The sequence below is a fragment of the Hyperolius riggenbachi genome, chromosome 12, assembly GCF_040937935.1.
Source record: "Hyperolius riggenbachi isolate aHypRig1 chromosome 12, aHypRig1.pri, whole genome shotgun sequence".
In the NCBI taxonomy this organism is placed as follows: Eukaryota; Metazoa; Chordata; class Amphibia; order Anura; family Hyperoliidae; genus Hyperolius; species Hyperolius riggenbachi.
The window spans coordinates 111,813,747-111,832,549 of NC_090657.1; the positions used below are offsets into that span (position 1 = coordinate 111,813,747).

Sequence of the window (18,803 nt, forward strand, 5' to 3'; positions counted from 1 at the left end):
TCTTATCTTTTACAAGCTGGATAAATCCTCCTCTGAGCTGGCTGGGCTTTCACATACTGAGGAATTACATACAGGCAGAGCTGTCTGCACTCTGCAGGAAGAAACAGCCTGACACTTCAGTGGAAGATAGCTGCAGGGGGAAAGAAACACACAAATGATCTCTTGAGATTCAAAAGGAAGGGTGTATACAGCCTGCTTGTGTATGAATGTATTTTCTATGTGTGGACATACTGTATTTCAACCTACTTCCTGTTTTGGTGGCCTTTTAGTTTGTTTATAAACACACTTTTTAAAACTGTTTTTAACCACTTTTAATGAGGCGAGGAGCGGCGAAATTGTGACAGAGGGTAATAGGAGATGTCCCCTAACGCACTGGTATGTTTACTTTTGTGCGATTTTAACAATACAGATTCTCTTTAACCAGGCAAGTAGGTGAAATGGGGCAGAGAGTTAATGAGCTAGAGAATAGGGCCAATGAAATGGCTGGATGATGCTGGAATCAGACCAAGCAACACTGAATGATCACTCAGCTAAGCTAGAATCTGTTGAGCTAAAACTTAAAGACCTTGAAAACTGTTCTTGTAGAGCGAATATACGTATTAGAGCCCTGCCAGAATCTTTCACTGCACTGAAATTGCCACTAATATATTGAAAAATGTATATACGTTTCGGGGCATGTACTATCTTGATGGCGTTTACTTTTCCTATAATGATAAGTGGAAGGTTCCCCGATCGTCTGAGTCGCACATCTATCGCTTCTTCCAAAGGGTCCAAGTTACGTTCTTACCTTCCGGGTATTGTTGGACATCCCTCTGCAAGGTCACTCACACACAAGATATTTGAAAGGGAATCCAGAAACAAAGGGCGCCTGGGGCTTATGGACTATTTGGGCGCCCCATAGGCGCTAATGCAAAATATCGGCTATTGGGCACCAAAGAAGAAATTAGGGCACCTGATACATTTTGTTTTGATTTTAAAAAAATTTTGTTGTTTTTTTTTTTTTTTTTGATTCTTTATTTTCAAAAGGTTTGTCAAAATACAACATAGTAGAGAAACAGTCAAAAAAAAAGTAATACATCATTCTATGTCTTAATTAGCTGTGGTCAACTACCAGTGTCAACCCATTGAATGATATGACAGAGTAGGAGCATATGTAGATAGAAGACATAGAAGAACTTTGAGAGAGACATCCAACATCATATTAAATCATGTAAAAACGTATCATGCCATCAATGCACATGTTTGCCCCCATGTGCAATGTATATAGGTCCCATCTAATACCAATAAAGTTTAATTTAAGCCAAAGGAGGAATTCCAGGGCCCAAAGGGATCATACACCCGGAAGTCTTCCTGAAGCTAATCTAGAAACTAGGGATCCATAAATGGGATCCATAAATGGAATATTAGCACTTACCTGGAGAGTCTCCACAGCAGTGGTGCCATCAATTCAGCTTTTAATTTACAAGAAAAAAAAGTAGAGTTTTAAAAAATAATAAACAAAAAGAGAAACAGGAGAAGTGAAAGGTTCCACAGTGGTACCTAGAGGCCCAGGATCCAAGCTAATGTGCGTGTGTGTGTGTGTGTGTGTGTGTGTGGGGGGGGGGGGGTCCCAAGGGATCCATCCACTTTTATCCAGAAGTGATTATCAATGTTAGAAGGATGATTCCGACTTATTCGCGTTTATGACCCCATCAAGTTTTTGAAGGTGTCTGAGACCTCGTACTGTTCATTTTTGTTGTGTAGGGATAAAGTTAGGCTTTCCATTTGGTCTATAGTCTGTATCTCCCTTAACCATTCCGAGACCGTTGGGGGTTGGGTCAACTTCCAGTGGCGAGCTATCATTATCCTAGTTGCATTGATCATATGTTTAGAGATATTTCTTATATATTCCCATGCTTCTAGGTGTACTGTGTAGAAGATAGTATGCGGGGTCATCAGAGGGGTCTACTCCTGTTACATGGGCCATTATTGACTTAACTGAAGTCCAGAATTGGATCAAGCTCGGGCAGCTCCAAAAGATATGAAAGAGTGCCCCTCTATGTTGGGAACAGCGCAAGCACAGAGGGCTAGAGTTGGGATATATCCTGTGGAGCTTATCCGAAGTGAGGTACCACTGAGTTAGCATTTTATAACCCGATTCCTGTATGCAAGCCGAGGTCGAGGACTTTTGTGCAAAGAGAAGAATCTTCTGCCACTGGGTGTCAGAAAAAGCTTTGCCCAAATCTTTTCCCCATCTGTTTCGCAGAGAAGAAGAGAGATCTGAATTGGATATAAGGAGGGAGTATATCTGAGAGAGACCCTTCGTAACCTAACCCTCACCATTGCATAGTTTTTCAAAGGTAGTAGTGTCTCTAGAGTAATTATGTTTAGGTCCTTTGGCTAGTAAAAAGTGCTGAAACTGGAGAAGGGCCAATGGCTCAATAGATGAGAGTCCCAATCTTGATTGGATGGAGGCTAGGTCTACCCACCTATCATTTTCTATCAAGTGAAGGGCGCGGAGGGGTCGGAAGCCTCTCCATTTCTTATAAGATCTTGGGTGAACGCCCGGAGGGAACTCAGGGTTATCAAGTATTTGGATCACTGGTGAGGGTGACGGAGCCAGGGAGGCCAGCTTATATTTGTGGAACAGTTTGATAGTATTGTCTACTATAGGGTATGCTAGTTTTGGAGTAGAAGAGTGTTTGTTAGACCAAGGTAAGTGAGTAAGAGATATATAGGTGAGGTCATGCTCCATCTGGACCCATCTCTTAAGGTGGGCATTGCGGTGCCATTCCACCTCCCTTACGAGGACAGCAGCCGCGTGATATAATTGAAAGTTGGGTACTGCAAGGCCACCTTGTTGTTTGGGTAAGGTGATAAGGGCATATTTCAAGCGAGGAGGTTTGGCTCTCCATATGAAACATTGAAGGCACATTCTAAGCTCCTTGAAATATGAGTTAGGGACTGAGATCGGAAGGGCCTGGAAGACATAGAGGAACCTAGGTAGTATGTTCATTTTCAGAATCAATTTATTTATTTTCGCCAAGTAAGTTTGCACCTACAAGGAATTTGTCTTGGCAGTTGCTTAACAAACACAAACAAAAACAATACAAGGACAGACGGTGTGAATATTACAAGTTAAGGACATTATAAGTATAGTGGCAGTAAGCAATGTGAGAATTGTTTATGTTTTGTTCTGTGCTGATTACTTTCAGTCCTAGCAGCTCTAACGTGGTTCAGCATTAAGTATGGCTACCGCTTGAGGAAAAAAGCTGTTCTTGTGTCTAGAGGTTTTGATGGCGATTGACCGGAATCTTACTCCTGAAGGCATGCGCTGGAAGATGGAGTGAGCTGGGTAAGAGGGGTCAGAGGCTATTTTGGTTGCTCTCTTTCTGCACCTGCTAGCGTAAAGATCCTGCAGGGAAGGTAAGCTACAGCCAATTATCCTTTCTGCTAATCGGATTTGACTATATTAATGCGCCTAAACAAGGAACATTTTGCTATATCTCATCTCCGAAGGTCTGCTCTAATAGTGGCTAAGATAGGAAGATAGTTTAACTTAAAAATGTCTGAAAGGTTATTAGGGATTTTAGTGCTCAGATACGAAATAGCTCTGGGGGCCCATTTGAATGGGAAATTTGCTGCAATGGATGATTGAACAGATGGATCTAATCCCACTCCAAGTGCTTCTGATTTATCATAATTTATTTTGAGATTTGACAAGCGACCATATATAGAGAATTATTTCAAAAGGTTAGGAATAGATATGTGGGGGCTAGTTAAGTAGAACAGCAGATCATCTGCGTAGGCAGCTATTTTGTGAGAAGAAGAAGGTAGCTGAATGCCTTGGATGTCTGGGTTTGATCTGATCCTGAATAACAATGGTTCTAGTGTAAGGGCAAAGATAAAGGGGGAGAGGGGACACCCCTGATGGGTGCCATTAGATATTTTAAAGGAATCAGACAATTTGCCATTGATTTTAATACGGGCAGATGGGGAGGTATAGAGGGCTATGATATATGTCATCATATTAAGGGGGAGACCTATGTGCTGCAGTGTGCTCTGGATAAACTCCCAACTGACACGATCAGTGGACAAAAGTAACATGGGTGAGGCTTTTGACCGTGCCCAATGGATTGCGGCTAGCGTTCGCATGGTATTGTTCCTCGCTTCTCTTGTGGGTATAAAGCCAACCTGATCAGGGTGTACCAAGTAAGCCAGCAGAGGGAACAATCTGTTGGCCAATACTTTCGCGTACAATTTTAAGTCAAGGTTGAGAAAGGAGATTGGGCGGTAACTGGAACACACTGCAGCATCTTTTCCCGGTTTATGGATTGCAGAGATATGGGACAGTAACATGTCATTGGGAAAAATAGAGGGGTTTTCGGGATCAGAGAGAGAGTTATAGGCCTTCAAGAGAGGGGGATGCAGCAAGCTCAAGTATTCCTTAAAATAATCTAGGGTAAAGCCGTCAGGCCCGGGTGCCTTCCCAGATGGTGTTTGAGTTATAGCTAACTTAAGCTCATCGTATGTAATTGGGCTTCTAAGTTCCTCTATGTCCGTTTCAGACAGTGTAGGCATACCTGAAGAAGTAAGGGTAGTCTCTTATTTTAGTCTCTTATTTTAGTGGAAGATTGGATATCAGGTGCAAGGTTATATAAAGTGTCATAGAACTGACGGAATATTTTAGCTATAGAGCTAGATCTGTGATGTTTAACCAAGCGAGTGTCATTAATGTAAGGGATATAATTTGATGTTTGCTCGTGCCAGCAATTGGCCACACTTATCGCCATGCTCAAAGTAGTGCCTCTTACAGCGCATAGCTGCCTATCTCGCTCTGGAAAACAGCAGGGATCTCAGCTTCTCCCGTTCTGCAGTTAGGGCTGTTAAATCTTCTGTTGATAGGGAGTTCTTATGTGAGATTTAGAGTCTATGAATTTCTGCTAAGGACCTGTCCTTTACTTTTTTTTTTTAATCTACTACCCTCCTGTATGAGTATCCCCCATATTACACATTTATGAGCAGCCCATATAGACATAGGTGACACTTCTTCCGTTACATTTGTGGCGAGATATGTTTCAATTGCTCTGTCTACTTTGGCTGCCACTTTCTAGAGCATTCCAGAATGTCCGAAGAAATCAACACGGGGGCATGATCAGAGAGAGTGCTCGTGTCTATACGGGTATCTGAAACAGATGAAAGGAGGTTCTGGGAAACAAAAACGTAGTCAATACGGGAGTATACCCCATGAGGGCTAGAAAAAAAGGTAAAGTCCTAATCTGTAGGGTGGAGTATGCGCCAGGCAACCACCATCTGCCGAGAATGGAGAGCAGATTTGCACTTGTTAGAAATTTTATGGGAAAGAGTAGATGACGTATCAAGTGCAGGGTCTAACACTACATTTAGGTCCCCTCCAATAATCAACCCACCTTCAGCAAATGCATAGAGCTCGCTCAGAAAATGCTCCATAAATATCTGTTGCTTAATGTTAGGAGCATAAAATGTGCCGATTGTTATCATTTAGTTGTTTAGTGAGCCTTTTAGCAGGAGATGCCTACCCTCAGGGTCGGACAATTGCTGAATTTGGGATAAGCAGAGAGTAGTATAGCGACACCTTTTGCCTTTGCTGAAGTGGAGCTGCTGAAATATAATTGTGAGTAATATTTGTTGCTCAATTTTGGGTGGTTTGAACCCTTTAAATGGGTTTCTTGTAGAAGAGCTATTTTTATGCCCTTGCGATGGAGCTCTGATAATAAAGCGGATCTTTTTTCAGGTATGTTTAATCCTCTGTCGTTTAATGATAGCACTTTAAGTGATGCCATAGTCAATCAAGGAAGACCAGCACATTAGGAACCCGCTGCCCCCAAGCACCACAGAGAACCAGAAATAAAGAGAAGAAAAGGAGAGAGAAAAAAAACAGATCAGTTGTGAGCAGGGAAGAGAACTGTCTCCCCTGAACAGGGCTGCCAGGAAAATATACCCAGCAGCCATGAGATCCACATTAGGCCAGTCCTCTCTTTCAAAAAGAGAGGAAAACACGTAGTCTGGCCATGGATAAGTGGGAGAGGGAGTGAAACACCACAGTGCAGGGTCCCAGAACTCCCAGCCATTATAATATGCGAAAGAAAACCTCAACCCAACAGAACCAGGAAAAATAGCGATTCTTAAGAGCAATAACCAACTTGTGACCTTTAAAGAGACTCTGTAACAAAATTGTAAGCCTTATTTCTTCTATCCTATAAGTTCCTATACCTGTTCTAATGTGGCCTGTCTTACTGCAGCCTTTCCTACTTGCACTGTCTCTGTAATAAATCTTATCTCCTTTCCTCTGTCGTGTCTGTCGGGCTGAGGCTGGAATGTGTGGAATGTGCAGCACTGCTTGTCATTGGCAGATGCTTTACACACCCCCTCCAAGCTCTGCATGAGTCACACAGTAAGCTAGTTCTCAGCCTATGATACTGTGGTTAGAAGCCAGTCTTTTGTTTGTAAACACTGCCTAAAACTGTTCATTACAAACCAGGATTGCAGCAGGGAGTTGCAGAAACAGCACAGAGGGGCACAGGAGAACATAAGGAATAGAATGGTATGCTTTTTATTGCAAGAATATTAGAGAACAGATTCTCTTTAACGTATATAAGCAAAATCAAGTAGAGAGAAAACATCCCTATAAGGGTAGTGCAATAACCAGAAAAGGAGAGCTCACACTCCTCGCCAGCCCCCCACCCCCACCCTCCAACCCCCCTTATTGCTGCAAGGTCTCATCCCTTTCCACCTACCCCATTAGCTATACTAGAAGATATGCCGGCGATGCGGCCAGGGCTCACTGCATCCAAGGAGGGCCAAGCCTCAGTGAAATCCTTCCAAGAGTAGAATCAACTGGTAGAGTGCCAACTTAAGAGGGTTCTAATGAGCGACTCTATATATAGGCAGTATGGCCACGACCTCTGAGGAGCGAGCCCGGCCACAATCAGCACATCAGCATGTATCCTCTAACCCCTGATTCCCCACTCACCTCTCTCTTCCCCCTCCCCCGCCTCTGTCGCTGAAGATTGTATTCCCAACATATCCTTTCAGCACAAGTTCTGCTCCTATGACCCAGTATCACTTTAGTTCCCAGACTGTAGCTTCCATAATTTAGTGTACATAATGAGATTGGTATCCAATATGGAACATATGGTTAAGTATAATAAGAAAGCCTGAGGAGTACTAGCAGAATACGAAGTAGCATATTTATACAGGAAACCTTATCATTTAGGGCAACAGCATAGCTATATATCCTTTCTAACATGTCAGGTTATCCAAGCTGTGTAGCATAAAGTCCAGCCTAGTGGGAAAAGAAAGGAGCATGTTAATGAACAATCATTGCGTATTTATCCATTGATCCATCCATTGATCCCCATGATCCATTGATCCATCATGGGGAGAAGTCTAGAAAATAAGCTGCATATATGACATGATGGGGGAATTTGTGAACAAGAGGGCTTATCGAAAGGCCGGAGGGGAGTAGAACCATCAAGAGAGAGGGTCTCAAGTGGGGTATATGGTAGGCAGTTCCATTAGGACAGAGTAATCGACACAGAGTTTGTGTTCAGAAACAACGGTCACGAGGAAAAAATGGCGGGGGAGCAGCAAGGGGAGCCAGGACAAAGAGAGGGTAATAACATTCGTGGAGCGTGATTGGCGGTTGCAGCGTGGGCGAACAGCCTCAGCAGAATCTGGGTCCCAGTCTGGGAGGTTCACTGTAGCAAGAATTCAGGCAGGTCTCTCTGATGACGGAGAGTAGCAGATTTTGAGCCTAGTCGTACTTGTAGCTGAAAGGGAAAGCCTCATGTATAAGAAGCTCCGGCTTGTTGTAGTGCGGTAAGTAGAGGTTTAAGGGCCCATCTCTGTCTCAGCGTCGAGGGAGCAAGATCCTGGTATAAAGTCAGTGTAGCTCCATCAAAGTCTATCGGACCCGCTTGGCGCGCTGCCGCCATTACTGCATCCTTGGTAGCGAAGCTATGTACCCAGCAGATGACATCCAGGGGCAGCTCAGAACCTTGTGGGAGAGAACGGAGAGCACGGTAAACTTGGTTAAATTGAATGGCAGTGTCCACGGGCCTATTCAGGAGGCCGTTAAAGAATGCTTGGAGGGTGTACTGCAAATCTTCGGACCTTGTGGCCTCTGGTAAGCCTCTCAAACGGATGATGTTCCGGCGGCTGTGGTTCTGGAGATCTTCGATCTGGGATCGCATGGTACAGTGAAATAGGTCCTGTCGGTCTTGTCGTTTCTTTAAATGAGCAATTTCCGTATGAAGTGTGGCAACCTCCGACACAAGGCCTAAAACCCTCTGGTCTGTTGAGGAAATGTCCCCTCATAGTGCCACAATCTCCTCTTTTGTAGAGCTAATGATCCTCTGTCTGGAGCTGCATGTCAGCCTTGGTTGGCATACCTCTCGAGTATGCCCAAATATCCTCCAATGCTTTATTCTGGCCTGGGGAGCCCGAAGAGCTCGTCGGAGAGGGGCCGGGGAGCTGGTGTGTCGGCCATCTTGGAAGTTGTGCTCCGAGTAGAACAAGGGGTGAAAAATTGTTCTAACGTCTCCTTTGATGCTTTCTGAGTACTTCTCTGTCTTGGTTTCCGTTGCTCACGGTCGGCCATACCCCAGGGGGTGAAATAGGTGAGGTTATGTGGGGTATAAGGTGGCTAATAGTAGCATACGGCCGGGAGCTCTGATGAAACACGTCCTCACGCGGCCATGTTGTGCTCCACCCCCTCATTTTAACTTTTTATAGCATTTTGAAATTCGTTTTGAGAGTTATAATTTTGTTAAATATTATTTTTTGTATTACTGTCGTTTGCAGCAGAGAACGGGTTTTAAGGTTAGATGTCAGAAAGGGGATTTTAGGGTTAGGCACCACCAGGGGATTTTAGGGTAAGGCACCACCAGGGGGATTTTAAAGTAAGGCACCAACAGGGGGCTCTTAGCGTTAGGCACCGCCAGGGGAGTCTTTAGGGTTAGGCACCACCAGGGGATCTAAAGGTTAGGCATAGCTAGAGGGAGGGTTCTGTGTCAGAGTAGGGTTAGGTTTAGTAAAATATCGGTAATATTTACCAATGTTTTACTATAGTTATTACGATTTGTACATATGTTTTTTGTTTTCATTGTTCTAGATTATATTTTCAGACACATGCAGACACATGCCTTGCAAACACAAATGGAGAAAATTGTGCCTCAACTATGACTTCTTGCAGTACAAGCCCAACCTGCAATTACAGTATTTTACTCTGCACTATCTGATGTCAAAACATCGGGTTATACCTTCAATGACTAACTGTACATGGTGTTTCAGCGCTATATAAAACTTATACATGATTATATTAATTTTGGTGTTGCCTGTCTGGATGGTAATCCTAGGATGAGCTTGATCGTACAGGTAGCACTACAGGAATGAGCTTGATGATGTGGGTAGAGATGCAGGAAATGAGAAGTTGTACAATGGCGGCATTCTGGCATGCAATAGCAAGGCACACTGTAGTTATGGGGATTGGGGTACCATGTGGCGCATAAGGGAATGGCTTCTGGCAAGGTAAGGAGGGCAACAATGTGCTTTGGGTCACTATCTTTTAAAGAGAAACCGGTACCACGAATTGAACTTCATCCCAATCAGTAGCTGATACGCCCTTTTTACATGAGAAATCTTTTCCTTTTTACAAACTGATCATCAGGGGGCTCTGTATGGCTGATATTGTGGTGAAACCCCTCCCACAGGAAACTGTCAGGACCATGGTCCTGACAGTTTCCTGTCTGTGAACCTCATTGCATTGTGGGATGTAACTGTTTACAGCTCTTTCCAACTGCCAAAAAAGCAAGCAGCATCTCTTTCCACTGACATCACCTGCCAGCAGTAAAAATGTCACCATGTGATAAATGTCAGTATGTAAATCAGGGAGAGGAAAGTTTTTACATTGGGCAAACACTGACTAAATCAGTTATACATAATTATTGTAAAAATGAAGCACTTTTTTTTATTAATTATTTTCACTGGAGTTTTTCTTTAAAGTTTTGATGTGCCAGATTTTTAAATGACTTCGGGGGACATCTGTACTCACACTAGATTCTCAGCTGACATGGTCACGGATGCCCACCTCAGCTGATTTATAGCTAGCGTATTTACAAGATTTTAAAGTGTACCTGAGGTGAACAAAAATCTAATAGTTATGAATATCAGTTTCATCTTTATGTCAACAGACACTTGGAGGCTCCTTCTTGTGGCTTACTTCCCACCCCAGCCCCTCCTTGCTACCGCAATATGCCACATTCACAGCTGCTTCTGGAGCAGGCCATATGAACTTGTCACCTCTGCTCGCCCTTGTGGAATGTGCTTCTGAATGGCTGGGCACAACAGCCATGGCTGAGAGCATCCAGGTCATGTCCAGTTGGGAAATATTCGTATCCGTGTATTCCCTGTACTCTTCCAGTGGCAGTTGCTACACACAGCCATGGGAGAGCGTTCACAAAGGGCACACAGAGTGGACAGAATGGGGGCTTCAGTTGCAGTAGGGAAGGGAGGCCAGTGACATAAGGCCACAAAGCATACTAAATTCAAGAGGGTGAACAGGTCAGTAGGGATCATACTGATCATCAGTAGTGACCACTGACCACAATGACAAGTACTGTGGAGCCCCTGAGACGCAAAGGTTCTTGAGGCTGTTGCATGGAATGTTTTTGATTTTGACCTCCTTGGCAGCCTGCCTAGTTCTGGATTCTAGGGTCACTAAAAGTGGTGCAATATTTTTCTTCTTTTAGACTCTATAATTTAGAACTAATAACATGTCAGAGAACTCCTCCAGTTTATGCAGCTGCTGCACAGAACTCACCTCCCCAGGATCCAGAGCTGCATTTCTTCCTCCTGTCCTCTGGATGCCTGCGACATGCTACAGTACCCACGGTGCGGCGTGATGGAAATGCTCTGGGCGCCACAGAACTAGCAGTCTGTGCGTAACCCTGCGATTCCCGTAAATGGACCGGAAGTCCCATGTTCATGTTTTTATTTTTGTTCGTTTTTTCGTTGTGGTGTGCTGCGGCTCACCTGCTGCTAGCTCCATGTCTGTGGGGTTTGTATTTCCCCCTTTAGGTCCCAGAAGGCAGAACAGCAGCGGAGTGATCTTAGCACACGCTGATGATTTCGGAGTGATACACACTCCAACTGCATCACCTGGAACTCATTACTGGCCTAATGTTCTGGTGAGGGGAGGTTAATGCTGGCAGATCATGTAGGGGGAAAATGCCTCCACATATATTTTGAGGGAAACACTACCAGATTGTGTATTTTGCAGTAACAATGCCAGATCGTGTATTTTGCAGGAAATGCCGCCAGATCAAGTGTATTTTGTGGGCAAACACTGCTAGCAGATCATGTGTAGTTTGTGGGCCAAACTGCTGCCAGATCATGTGCATTTTGTGGGCAAAACTGCTGCCAGATCATCTGTATTTTGTGGGTAAAATGCTGGGTGATTGCACTGCTATAGTGTTAAAAGGACCTGAAGTTTACTGGCTGATTAGCGATGCATATGCTATAGTATAATTTGCTTTCTGTAAAACGCAAAGTAATGGACCTAACCCATTTACTAACCCAATACTTTTATCATTGCTGGGTTACAGTATATTACTATCCTAGCGCTAAAGTTGAGTGTTTTTTTTTTTTTTTCTTGGGTTTTTTGTTAGTGCAGGTCAACAAATGAATGGCAAAAAAATGTGTTTGCTATCAGTGACAATTCTTTTCCACAATTTTCTCTTACATAAAGTCTGTTTGCTTCATTTCTCAAGCCCATTACACACATTCAGGCCTGGTGCACACCAAAACCCGCTAGCAGATCCGCAAAATGCTAGCAGATTTTGAAACGCTTTTTCTTATTTTTCTGTAGCGTTTCACCTAGCATTTTGCGGTTTTGGGAAGCATTTTTGGTGTAGTAGATTTCATATATTGTTACAGTAAAGCTGTTACTGAACAGCTTCTGTAACAAACGCCTGCAAAACCGCTCTAAACTGACGTTTTTCAGAGCGGTTTGCGTTTTTCCTATACTTAACATTTGAGGCAGAAACGCCTCCGCAATCCAAAAAATGCCTCACCCCGGGAGTATGCGTTTCAGCAAAACGCCTCCCGCTCTGGTGTGAACCACCCCATTGAGATACATTGATCAAGCGTATCCGCAGCCGCAAGCGGCTGCAAAAACACAAAAAAACCCGTTCGGTGTGCACCAGCCCTCAATCTTTACTGGCCAATTTTACCATTTCCATGTACTATAAGGGCCAAAAGATGTTGAATACTTTGAACAGATTGTGTAAGTAGGCACTCTTATGCATGTACTACATAAAAATGGAGAATCAAGATTGGATGTGTTTACACACCTTTAAGAAAAACAATATATTGACAAATTGTGAGATCGTGATTGACTGCTTTGTTAGGTACACACCATACAATTTTCTGACTCTTACTGTCAGATCGATTATTTTCGACATGTCCGATCTGATTTCTGATTGATTTTTCAAATGATTTTCCATAGAAGTGAACGGAAAATCAATAGAAATGTTAGATAGACGTGTTGGAAATAATTCATCTGACAATAAATCTGTCAAAAAATTGCATCGTGTATACGTAGCATTAGAGCAGCCCTGCTCAACCTTTTTACCCTGGAGGAACCCTGTAAATAACTTTTGGATCTCAAGGAACCCCTGCAAACAATTTTTTGGTCTCGAGGAACCCCTACATTTATTTTTCAGGAGGCAAGGTCTTTAAGTAGGTTAGGCTGCTAATTTCACTATCTCCTATTACATTGCCCCTCATTATACTGTCTCCTGACCCCCCAATTTAGTGCTGCGTAATATGTTGGCGCTTTATAAATACAACAAATAAATAAATAAAATAAATAAATAAATTTAGTGCTTCTTGTTACAGTACCGCCTATTATGGTGTGCTCTATTATACTTCCCCCACGATGGGGTAAAATGCCAAGGAACCCCTGCAGAGTCCTTAAGGAACCCTGGGGTTCCAGGGAACCCTGGTTGAGAAAGCCTGCATTAGAGAGTGGGCTTGATTCACAAAGCGGGCTAACTGTTAGCACGCCTGTGAAAACCCCCTTAGCACGTCTAAATAAGCTTTTCGCGCATAAAACTTTACGCGCGTAAAACTTTACGCGCGTACTGCACAGAGCGCAGGGCGCTCCGCGCGAAGTGCCCATTAAAGCCTATGGGGCTTAGCGCGCGTAAAACTTTGCACGCGCAAAGTTAGCGCACGTTCTGATTGAGAAATCCGGTGCTAACCTACTTAGCACCCTGGTTAGTGCGTCTAGAGACTTTAGATGTGCTAAGTAGGTTAGCACCGCTTTGTGAATCAAGCCCAGTGTGTGTTGGCTTCTCTACCAAGGAAGTGAAGAGTTATAGTAGTTTTTATTGAAAGATATGTAAATGGTGCTTCAATTTCACATAAATATTTTAATCTTTAAGATTCTTTACATAACATTGATCTTTTTTTCTCTTGAATTCTTAGGTGAATGCAGTGTTGCCAGTTCTTCCTCTTCTTTTCCCAGTAATGTGGATTTTAGTTACTGCTCTTTGTGAAGGACGTGTGCTTGCCCAAATGAGCAAAACCTGCCCAACGTCTTTGGTGAGGATTTTGAATGTGTTTTATTCTGTCTTACATTTGAACTTGTCCACAGTGTCTGTGTTCTTGTTGCCAGGTGGCTAAATTCTCAGAGGATACGCTAAGTAGTTACACAGAAGCGGTCTCTACTCAGGTAAGCATATCAGAAGAGTCCTGTTTTTGTTTCAAAATAATGCAGTGCTTAGTTCTTTCCCATTTTATCTGTCACTCTTTATATGCTACTGATGTTGGAATGTTTATAAAAATACATTTTATTGCATAGTCTGTATTCTTCTTTAGTCTCTTCTGTTATGTTGTAATTTTTTTAATAATGTTTTGCACAGGAAATGCTGCGCTCTGTTTGCACTCACTTTCTGCATTTCATTAGAGGGAAATGTGAGACTCTGGCATATACGTCTAGCCTACTGCATGGTCTGGGATCTGTCACAGTGAGTAGTATTCCTTTATATTCTTTAAAACAAACTTTTAATGTAAGCTAATGTGACTCCCCTGTTTTCATTTCTGAACCAGTGAATCACCTTCTTGCATGTGTTTAGGCTATTGGATACCTTACTCTAAAACACATAAATATGGCTAGCGTTGCTTTAAAAGAGTCACTCAGAGACGAGTAAAAATACAAAATGTATACATACCTGGGACTTCTTCCATCCCCTTCCAGCCTGATCGCTCCCACGCCACCGTCCTCAGCCTTCTGTATCTTCGGTAACTGGTCCCGTCATTGCGGCCAGACGGCGCATGCGCAGTGCGTTCCTCCGCTCACTCCCGTTGCTGGGTGTGTTCTGCGTCTGTAAAGTACTACTGTGCAGGCGCAGAATACTCCCAATGCAACAAAATACATGTAAGTGCTTGCAAACAATAAAATTATGCAATCTTAAAAGACCAATCAAACACCAGTCCACAAACGGTGGAGCTCTCCCTGGCCATTTGTGTCTAGCTTCAAGAAATAGAAATAAAAAATGGGTAAGCGCTCAGACAAGTCTCTGTTATGACAGTGTCCAGTCTCAGTGGTTGGACAGCATAGCATCACTGGGGCTATCCCCCCCCCCCCCCCAACGTAGAAAGACTCACCAGACTTTATGGCCTAAGTGGGCCCAACTTCGCCTTAGGGGTATAGGCCACCCCTCAGCCTCTCTGGCAACCTCTGGACCTCTGTACCGTCCGCTTTCAACTTGCTTCTCAAGTGGTTGTTGCCGTTACCTCCAGGCAAAAAACAGAAGCTTCACATAGCGTAAAAGTGCTTAAGGGAGTAATCCCATGTTTATTTAAAAAGTTTAAAAGCAAATACAGCTACGGAGCGGCGCAACATCTGACGTCACCGGACGCGGTGATTGGTTGACGCGCCTACCCATCCTGATTGAGCGGCGGTCACTGCGGGTTTCCGAGCCAGGGTAACGCTGTGTACAGTCGCTTTGATAAGCACACCCAGCTGTTTGGGTTAACTCACTCCTGCCTAGTCGCCTGCTCTTATTTTTGAACCTAGGCTGTATTTGCTTTTAAACTTTTTTTTAAATAAATGCTGGATTACTCCTTTAAAGATACTCTGAAGTCTCTAAAAAAAAATATTTTTATTTCCTAAATCTGTTTAATACCTTAGCCCTAACTAAACCCCTGCATCCCCGCTGCTGTAAACTATCTAAATCTCCCCTAACTCCGCCCTCCCTCTCCCCTGCAAAATCCACGACTTTCTTGGTCGTGGATTTTGCTGCCCTAAGCGCTTCCGTGTGAGGCAGGGCTATGAGCTGCAGCCCCGCCTCACACGCGTCTGTCAGCGGCGGATCTCCGCTTCTCCCCCGCCCCTCTCAGTGAAGGAAGACTGAGAGGGGCGGGGGAGAGGCGGCGATCCGTGCTGACAGACGCGGGTAGAGGCAGGGCTGCAGCTTATAGCCCTGCCTCACACGGAAGCGCTCCCCGTAGTGTGCCCTGGGGAGTTTGGGGGGATTTATAGCGGCGGAGATGCGGCGGTTCAGTTAGGGCTAAAGTATTAAATAGATTAGTGAAGTAAAAAGAAGTTTTTTTTTTAGAGACTTCAGAGTCTCATTTTACGCTATGTGAAGCTTCTGTTTTTTGCCTGGAGGTAACAGCAACAACCACTTGAGAAGCTAGTTGAAAGCGGACGGTGCAGAGGTCCAGAGGTTGCCAGAGAGGCTGAGGGGTGGCCTATGCCCCTAAGGCGAAGTCGGGCCCACTTAGGCCATAAAGTCTGGTGAGTCTTTCTACGTTGAGGGGGAGGGGGGGAGGATAGCCCCATTGATGCTATGCAGCTGCAGCATACCAACCACTGAGACTGGACACTGTGTCATAACAGAGACTTGTCTGAGCGCTTACCCATTTTTAATTTCTATTTCTTGAAGCAGAACACTCCCAGCCACGGTATTGAGGCGGAAGAGCGCACTGCGCTTGCTCCGACTGGCCGCGACTGGCCAAAATGACGGGACCTGTTACCGAAGATACAGAAGGCTGAGGACGGCGGCTTGGGAGCAATCAGGCCTGAAGGGGCTGGAGGAAGTGTCTCTGGTATACCTTAAGGTGCCATGTATAGTACTTTGTTAGATTTGTTTTTTAGTATTGTATTTCTGACCAGCAATACTACTAATGCATTGTGAAATCTGTAAGTAAAGGATGTCTTGTCTTTGCAGGTCATTTGTTGTGTAGATAAACAAGGAATTCTCTCCTGGCCTAATCCCAGCCCAGAAACTGTACTGTTTTTCAGTGGTAAGGTGGATCAGAACACTGAAAAGCAGGAAGACATTGCCGACCAATTATCTCTGCATACGTACTGTCAAACTGAGATGGAAGATGAGGTGCTGTCATATTTCTTTATTGCATAAATGCCAATTTAGTTAATAATATTGTGCTGTGCCACATCTCACATTAGTTATATTTTTAGTCCCAGGAGATGGTTGCTTTGTTGGCTAACACAGATGCTGTAAAATTGGTGAATGAACAGGAGAGTGTTGAACGTTCAAGTGATCTCTCTAAGCCTGCTGAAACACAAAAAAAGCCTCACAGTCGGAACAAACATGCCTCTGGTTCTAATGTAAGCTTCAGCCAAGACACTGGTGGCCAGGTAGGTTTACACTGCTTCCACAGAATTTTCTTTTGTAGTTAGACAAATCATTATTACCGTAGAACACAACCTAGGCACAGCATAATTTTTTTTTTTCGTTTTTTTTTTTGTCTGCATCTTTGATCTCTTTACCTTTCTTTTAGCTAAGCAGTGAAGTGGATGATTACATTTGCGACTGCCACCTAGAGATGCTCAGACTATCACAAGACCAACAGAACCCTCAGAGCATACAGTTTGATGAATCAAACTGGCAGATCCACTTGAGCTCTTTGAAACCTTTGGGTCTAAATGTGCTGCTAAACCTCTGCAACCCAGATGTGACTACCACCCTTTGCCGCTTTGCTGACCATTTGAGACACATTGCTCTTCAAGAAACCCACTGCTCTGTGCTTCCAGGACATATTCCCTGGGGACTCTGTGACTTTTCAAGACTTATTGGTATGATTGGTTTACTATAGCAATATAATTTTTTCGCGTCTCTCTGGGGCCCAAAAAAATAACTGCTTCTTATTTTCTGAATAGTTAATGCAAGTGGCAGTAAGCATATTTTTTGAGTTCTCAACAATTAGAGTATAATTTGAATGTTAATGAACAAACCTCCTATGATAATGGTATGTTTGTAAAAGTAAAAAACTTACAACACACTACCGTGCTCTCCGTGACTCCAGCTGTTTGGGAGTCCTGCCACGTAGAGAGCCTGCAGACATTGTGCGGCCAATCAGGCGGGGAGCTGCCACCAGACCCGCCATTACGTCCACTGCTCTGGTTATTAATTGATGCTGATGGTCTCATGAGCAGGGCCACGGCTCCTACATTTTGGTCAATCACTACACTCACTCAGTAGCGGTGACATATCAGATGCTAGTGGGTGTTGTTCCTTTAGCAATGAAGGAACAATGCCCACTGACATCTGATAGGTCACTGCTATTGAAAGAGTGCAGTCACTGTACCCAATGACTGAGCTGTTTGGTGGCAGCCCCCCCCCCCCTCCCTCCAGCCTGATTGACCATACGGCGTCTGAATGCTCTCTACCATGACACAACTGCCAATCAGCTAGAGCTGTGGAATGCATCGTAGTGTGTACACTTGGAGCAGTGGGAAGCTGGGCACCGATTTGAAGTGGGGTTACGCATGGCGGGAAGGACTCAGAGCCAGGAGGAGATGTAGGAGATAGAAGGAGGTCTCAGAGTGAGGAGGAGATGGAGGACTGGAAGCGCATCGGCTAGATCGGCTGAGAATTTCCACTGCTTTTAGTGTTGCTAGTGGAATCTTCATGTAGTTCAAAAAGGAATGGAGTGGTGCGACCTGGCCGTCCTTCAGTACCCCACAGACGGTACATGTTGCGTTGGTGTCTAACGCTGCACGTTAAGTGAAAGTGCTGCATGCAGTGCGTTATACACGTTATTAGCTGCGTTAGACTGCATATGCTCAGTAATGACTTAGAAGCATACTTTTCATTGCCTGTATGCCCTATTGTATGCGACGATAATGGGGCATTAAGTTGCGTTGCAACTTTTTTGGGGCGTTGCGTTGTAATTTGCATTGCGACTTTAACGTCGCAGCAAAACGCAACGTCCTACTGTGAAAGAGGCTTTATTGCTCTTAAAACATAGCTCTTTTATTCATAAATCATTAAAAAGATAAAAAGTGTAGAAAACGTGCAGGGCTGATATCCAGCGACAGCCCGCTTTTTCAGGCCAAGCAGCCTTTCCTCAGGCTAGTCAGACCCATACTGAATCAAATAGCGCAAACACCCATCTTATATAAAAGAATTGGACCAATCAGGAATGAGAATCGCAAGGAGGACCTGATGGGTAACTGCAACAGACCCAGGGGAACCAATGGAAATCAGAGAGCAATGATCCTTTGTGCAAAGAGACTCCTGTCTCACACAGGATGCACTAACTAGATCCTTCCACCAAAAATAGTGCTAAGCTGATTGCTCATTTACACCTCACATAACCACTATAAGCGAAGAAAATCTCACCGCCTGTCAGCTGCACAAGATGAATCTCATCATCAACTCCACTGATTCTTCAAAGGGCCAAAAAACATGAAATACTATATCACTCACATGCCTTTTCTCCTTCTTGCAACAGCCAGCATATTACAA

The 18,803-nt window shown here is 44.0% G+C and overlaps 1 protein-coding gene across 4 annotated transcripts in view; it reads left to right on the forward strand.

Moving 5' to 3' along the window:
* The window catches only part of TMEM94 (transmembrane protein 94), a 264,228-nt gene that overhangs the window by 83,472 nt on the left and 161,953 nt on the right, over positions 1 to 18,803 (forward strand). For all 4 annotated transcript variants that reach the window (XR_011025302.1, XM_068263428.1, XM_068263426.1 and 1 more), the window contains exons 10-15: positions 13,510 to 13,626; positions 13,700 to 13,756; positions 13,947 to 14,051; positions 16,260 to 16,424; positions 16,511 to 16,690; positions 16,834 to 17,128. Coding sequence is in view for 3 of the 4 variants with exons in the window: in XM_068263428.1 (XP_068119529.1) it covers positions 13,510 to 13,626; positions 13,700 to 13,756; positions 13,947 to 14,051; positions 16,260 to 16,424; positions 16,511 to 16,690; positions 16,834 to 17,128 (919 nt within the window). In the remaining variant the exon portion in view is untranslated. The remainder of the gene's footprint in view (positions 1 to 13,509; positions 13,627 to 13,699; positions 13,757 to 13,946; positions 14,052 to 16,259; positions 16,425 to 16,510; positions 16,691 to 16,833; positions 17,129 to 18,803) is intronic.